Source organism: Hipposideros armiger, unplaced genomic scaffold (assembly GCF_001890085.2).
Source record: "Hipposideros armiger isolate ML-2016 unplaced genomic scaffold, ASM189008v1 scaffold_5, whole genome shotgun sequence".
NCBI classification, from domain to species: domain Eukaryota; kingdom Metazoa; phylum Chordata; class Mammalia; order Chiroptera; family Hipposideridae; genus Hipposideros; species Hipposideros armiger.
Genome location: NW_017731355.1, coordinates 6,185,390 through 6,191,771, shown reverse-complemented (window position 1 = coordinate 6,191,771; position 6,382 = coordinate 6,185,390). Strand labels below are relative to the sequence as shown.

Sequence of the window (6,382 nt, the reverse complement as noted above, 5' to 3'; positions counted from 1 at the left end):
CACACACACACACACACACACACACACTGGTAATATCACTGGGCCTAAAGAGCAGAAGTGTCCTCATCACTGCTTCCCACTATTTCTTCCTCCTCACTAAAAGAGCTCGTTTCATGTCATCAGATCAAACGAACAAGTACTCCAATTTGTCTTCTCTAGACCCTCCAGGTTTCTCTCTTGTTCCTTGAAGGCTTTAGTTCCTAGCTCACTGTCACTGTCTCCATCACGATTCTTGCACAAATCTTGATGACCCCCTCCAATACCTGGCCTCTCAACTCCTGGGCTTTCTTTCCTCCAAGGATCTTGTTTCTACTATACCTCAGCTACCCATTCTCACGGTCACATCCATACCAGTATTTCAACCTTTTTCATGTCATGGCATACATAAAAAATAACATTTACAGGGCACACTGGAGCAAACAGAGGCTGCCTGTGATCAAATGCAACCAGCCCAAAAGAGAAAGCTCTACCCAACCCTGGCCCTGCCAGAAACTTCAAGCGCTGAGAGGACCAATATCTTATCATACTTGTATTCATCTCTGAGACAATAGGCACTTGAGACCTCATTATTACCAATGAATAACTGCATTTCCTTCAAAAGACCAACCTCAAGCAATCCACTGATTACCATCTTTCCAACAGCCCTTTGGCCCCACCAGGACCTACACTCTACTGATCTACATTCTTCTTTTTACTGTCTCTTACCTCCCTTGTGCTCTCAAGTTTCTTCTTATCCAATTTGGATTCCATGATTCATTATCAAATCACTACTTCATCTTTTTAGCCCTTCTTTCTCACCGTGCTGCACCCTGGCAAAATTCTAACTCTGATTAAACGCCACTCTCTGCTAACCTCCCACCTACAATGCATAACTGAAAGAGGTTGGAAAAATACACAAAAGCATGCTACATCATCTCTTTCAATTTATGACTATAAACCTCAGTTGGACCCTACATTTCTCATTTCATTACTCTCTCCTTTGCCTGAGTTACTGTTTCATACATTATCCTCTCCTCAAACCTGAAACAGCTCCTTTCCCATCTGCATTCGAAGCTCCCATCCTGGATCTGAGCCCACATACTTCACCTTCCCTTCTAGACAGGCTGAGTGGGCCGCTACCAAAGGCCCACCCCTCCACCTAGCTCTAGATTCTATTCCTTCTCACCAAATCGAGGACCTTCTTTCAGCAGCTTACCCTCATGCATCTATTTTTCTCTCTATACTGGGCTGTTGCCATCATGAAGTTACACACATGCTGTAATTCCTCCCAACCACAGCCTCACCTAGCTACTTGCCTCATTTCTCTATTGCAGTTTAAAGCAAAATTCTTCACAAGATTCATCTATATCCCTGTTTCCAATTCTTCTCCTTTCATCCCTCCTCACTTTTTTTCCAAAATTATGAAAAACTGCAAATATACACACAAGTAGAATATAATGAACCCCCATATTCTTATCACCCAGATTCAACAATTATGAATTCTGCTGCACTTGCTTTTTTTCCTGAAGTATTTGAAAGCAAATTCTACTCACAAAACTTCATCCATAAATATTTCATCATCACCTCTAAAAATAGACATTTTCCTTCATAAGCACAATACCATTCTCATACCTAAGAAAATTAGTAGTAATTCATGTTATCACCTATTACAGGGACCAAATTTAGACTTCCTGTTTCTAATAGGACTTTTATTGTTTAACCATTGGTTTGTTCAACTCAGGAACCAAGCAAGATCCACATATTGTATTTAGATGCCTTTTAAATCTCATCTAAAACAGATCTTCCTTCCCATCCTTCTTTTCGTGTCATTACTTGACAAAAGCTAATCAGTTGTACTACAGAATGTCCTGCACGCTACAATAATCTGTTTGCTCGCTCCTGTTTTTTGTTCATTCCTCTAGCCCTCATGTTTTCTATAAACTGGAAGTTATATCTGAGGGTTTGACTAGACTCAAGTTCAATTTTGGGGGCAAGAATATGTCCTAGATGGTGCTGCCATTCTTCCTTGAACCCATGCCAATCTGGCTTTCATTCCCTGAACTTCACTCCACCAAAAGTACTGATCAAGATCACCAGTGACCTCCACAGTGAAGTTCAAATTCTCACTTCTAATATTACTTGACCTAACAAGGAGCACTGACAATTAATCAGGCTTGTTTCACTTGGTTTCTAAGATACCACTCTCCTGTGGTTGAACTCTTACTTTACTCGCACTGCTCCTCAGCTCTTCGAACCCTCTTGTTCCTTCTTCCGTAGCCATGCTCACCTACTTGCTTTCTCTGGAACATACCAGGCCCACTCCATCTCTAGACATTTGCAAATGGCAAATAAAGAAAGGCTATTTTAATAGCATATTGACAGGGATAGACTTTCATTTGAGAGATTTTGGTCAAGGGAAGGAGTATTTGAAGAGAGCAAGAATACAGGCAAGGAGCCAACTTGAGAAGCAATGACATTACCTCTTCTCAGACAAAAAATGTCGAGCTCTTCCATTACAGATCATTCTGCATCATTCCATGGGCCAATTTTCATTTCTTCCCAACTCCTAAGAGATGTTATTCTTTACTCTCTCCCCCTTGACAACCAACCATTTCCTTTGACCTTCAAATATGCACTGATCACCTCATCTCAAAAGCAAAAAGAACACTACAACACTTTTGTCCAATTCTTTTATCACACTCTCATTTAGAATCACAACAATAAGTCTGAAAGAAATATTTTAGCCCAAACCCCTCTTTCACAGAGTCAATGGAGCTCAATTATGTTGAATGCCTTATACATGCCATATATTACACTAGACCTGGAAAAATGATAAAATTGAAGCAGTGAATATTTAAACAACTTCACATCTCATTTCTTTCTCTGTACAATGTCTAAAGGTAACAATCTCTTTCTGCCATTTCTTCATTTATCCTTGCTTTATTTCACTGCAATCTAGCTCCTGGTGCCTGCTATATAAACACAACTAAATAGGAGTCCAGTGACTCATTCCGCTTAAATGCAAGTTGTTTCCCAGTTCTTTCTTCTCTGGCATCCCTTGCCTTCTAAGACACTCTATTTTTTTTGTCCTCTTTTTTAATTATTCTTATTTTCAGGTGTACAAAGAAACATAATAGACATTTACACCCCTCACAAATTGATTACCACCCCCAATCTACTACCCCTCTGATATTGTATATAGCTGTTACAATAAGACACTATTTTTATCTTTGCTGAGAACATTTCTTCTTTAGTTTTTTCCTTCCTAATGACCCAAACCCTTTCAGGCAAACTGCAAAGAAGAATTCTTTGCCCTTCTAAGAAATGTTTCCATTCGCAAAGTATCCTTATTTCATAGATTCTTCAAGCAGTTCTATTTTTATGTCCCTTATCAATTTATCTTGTCAACATTTATCTTACCCAAGTTCCCAAAGTAAGAATTTTAGAACTCCTATATAAGGCAATATAGAAAATAAAGTGTTATAATATTCCATAGATGAATGACTTTAGCCTAGCTAAAATAGCGTTAGCCTAGCCTTTACCTTAAATAGACAGCAGAAAACATCAAGTTAATTCAAAATGGTATTATAAAATTCCATTCTTCTGGTCAGGGTTTTTTTAAACTCTGTTAGTAAACCAATTTTTATCCACTCTTCAAAGCTCTTAAAATTACAATAAACCTTTACTTACTTGGCTTGACACTGGCCTTTTCTGGAACAAGCTCTTGAGATGTCTCGTGTAAGTCAAAAAGAAGTGTACCTCCTAAGGTTGGAATGTTGACATCCTTCAAACCAAAGTGTCTATTTTGTTCATATTCCTTATGTCTGTTTTCCTTCCGAGACAGTGATTTCCTATGAGCAATTTTAGTTCTAATCATGTCAGTACTTAAATCCTTTCTGTGTCGACTGGCAAAATGTGATGAAAACATCCTGTCAGGGAACAGACACAGACCAACTTACATGGATTTTCATTTTATTATTTAAAAAATTAAGAATCCAGTTCACCTCCTGTTCCAACCTCAGAGCCTTCCGAAATAAAAACATTGAAATACAAAATGGAATATATGACACTGAAGTGCAGGAAGGAGGTTATCAAAAGACAAGACATTATAACCTATTTTCAGGTTCTAAATAGGAGCTTGCTTGACAGATGAAATGAAGCCCAGGAAACTACAGTCCATAATATAAACAAAAGGCTCTAGGCTTACTGTAGAGAACATTACAAAATACTGAGAATTAAAGGTGAAAATAGGGAAAATAAGTGAAAGACAGTATACAGAATAGTTTCTTAACCTTCCCCTGGGGATGAATGCCGGCAGCCTGACACTTTTTTTCTCAAGCCAAAAAACAAAACAAAAACCACACAAGATGCCTATTAGACAAGTAGGGATGATAAATTTCCTGATAAATACACAGCAGAGAGACAGAGAGACACAGAGAGAGGGAAACAAAGAAAGAGAACACTAATGCTAATATGTAATTATCACCTAAATCCTAAAAGGTAGTTAAGTATTATCGCCGTTATAAGGCAAATTAACTGCCCACGTTGGCACAACTAAAAGGTAGTGCAGATGGGATGCCAGGCATGGCTCTTCACCTACATCTAAGTTCTCTTCTTTGGCTGACCGGAGGGAGTTCCCTCCAGCTGGAAAGTCTAGAATGCCTTAGTCTTTCTTGCCTAGAGGGTCTCCACCCGGGCGTTTTCAGTTGTCACAGGATCTGGGAGGAGCTACTGACATTTAAAATCAGCGCCAAGGATGCTAAGTATTTACGCCCCGGTGGTCAAACGCTGAGTGCTACATAGATCAAGGCAACAAATATTTAATCTTCGGGAGGACTGTGTCATCAGCTTCTGGAAGGACGGGTAACAGTGTCCTAGAGGCGTCCAGTTCGCAGCTGCGGGTCCTTAAGGTCCTTCTAGACTTTCCAGAAGGAAGCGGAGCAGCGCCCTCCCTCTTAGCTCCCCAGCACCCACCTACCTGAGGCAGCTTCTAGCGTGAAATCTCAACCAAACTAAAACTATTCGGTCCGTCTGGAAGGCGACCGCTGTCGCCGAAGCAGGACCGCCTATAAGCCGAGCCCACGCAAAATTCAAACTTCCCACACCGAGCCTCTGATTGGAGGGATTTTTAACAAACACTTCCGGTGATGTGCCCGCCTCTTCCCTTTGACGTGGCCGATGATTGGTTTGCTTCTTCAGGTGTTTGAATTGATTGAAAGACGAACGGACGGTTCAGGCGAGTGTGAACGGAATCAATGGGCGGGTCGCATATTGATGAGGGGCGGAGCAGTAGGGACTCTGGGAGCCTGGAAGGGGCGGGAGCTACCGGCCTGCGACGCCGCGTTGGCGCTGAATCCGACTGGGAACGCCCAGGGTCCCCCGGGTATCCGAAGGAGGTTGGAGGAGCTCTGACGAAGGAGACGGAACTCAATTTCAGGGCTTTTTAATATCCTTATTTAGCTTCATAAATCCGGCAGAACTTATTGCAATGTTTTCATTTAATGTTTTTAAAAAAGGGCTTCTCACACCAAATTTCTCCTTACGTTGTTTATTGTTTTTCAGCGCCGCCAGTCTTTTCTTTTTTCTCGTCTATTTTTTTATTGAAGTAAAATGTAAATACAGCGAAAAGCACAGTTTCTAAATGTGCGATTTGAAACCCAGCTCCGTAGCTCAGGGGTTAGAGCACTGTGTTAATAGATGAGTTTTGCTAAATGTAAACAGCTGTGTAACTACCACCCAATAAGAATATAGAGTATTTCTGTCACCCAAAGAGTTCCCTTAAGCCCTTTTCCAATCTCCCACCCTTTGGGCAAACATTCCTCTGATTTCTATCACCTTAAAAATAAAGGTGGCAGGGGCCAGCCGAGTGGCGCGTTGGTTAAGAGTTGGCTTGGGACGCCAGCTCTGAGCTTTAGGGCCGCAGTTCGGATCCCACATGAGGGCCAGTGACGCTGCGCCCTCTACAGCTAAGATGGTGAACAACAGCTCGACCTGGAGCTGGGCTGCTGTGAGTCACCGGTGATGGCATAAGCTGCAGTGGGGCTGCAGTGGAATCCCATAATAAGCTACTGTGAGCAGCGGGCAGCCAGTGTGAGCTGTCAAGAGCTGCCATGTGGGGGTCCAGTGGCTGGCAACTGATCTGCCTCAGCCAGGAAGAGCGTAATGATCACAATACCAACATGGGCCGGTGAAGCAACGTCCTCCACAACTAGATTGAAGAACAAAAGGACAGTAACTTGTCTGTTCCCCTTCTCGATTCCCCAATAAAATCTTTAAATAAATAATAATAAAATAAAGGTGGTAGGTATTCTTTAGTGTCTGCCTTCTTTCTGTCAGCGTATTGTTCAAGGCCCATTCCCACTGTTGCGTGAATTAGCAGTTACTGGTTTTTCTTAATAGTCCA

The 6,382-nt window shown here is 41.6% G+C and overlaps 1 protein-coding gene across 4 annotated transcripts in view; it reads right to left on the bottom strand.

Moving 5' to 3' along the window:
• The window catches only part of DLGAP5 (DLG associated protein 5), a 36,512-nt gene extending 31,347 nt beyond the window's left edge, over positions 1-5,165 (bottom strand). For 2 of the 4 annotated variants that reach the window (XM_019645858.1, XM_019645876.1), the window contains exons 1-2: positions 4,958-5,165; positions 3,670-3,908 (exon numbers count right to left, since the gene is read on the bottom strand). In XM_019645858.1, the coding sequence (XP_019501403.1) occupies positions 3,670-3,907 (238 nt within the window). In that variant the 5' untranslated portion in view covers position 3,908; positions 4,958-5,165. The remainder of the gene's footprint in view (positions 1-3,669; positions 3,909-4,957) is intronic. The other 2 variants (XM_019645867.1, XM_019645882.1) reach the window with 2 other exon arrangements.
• Positions 5,166-6,382: the final 1,217 nt, after the last annotated feature.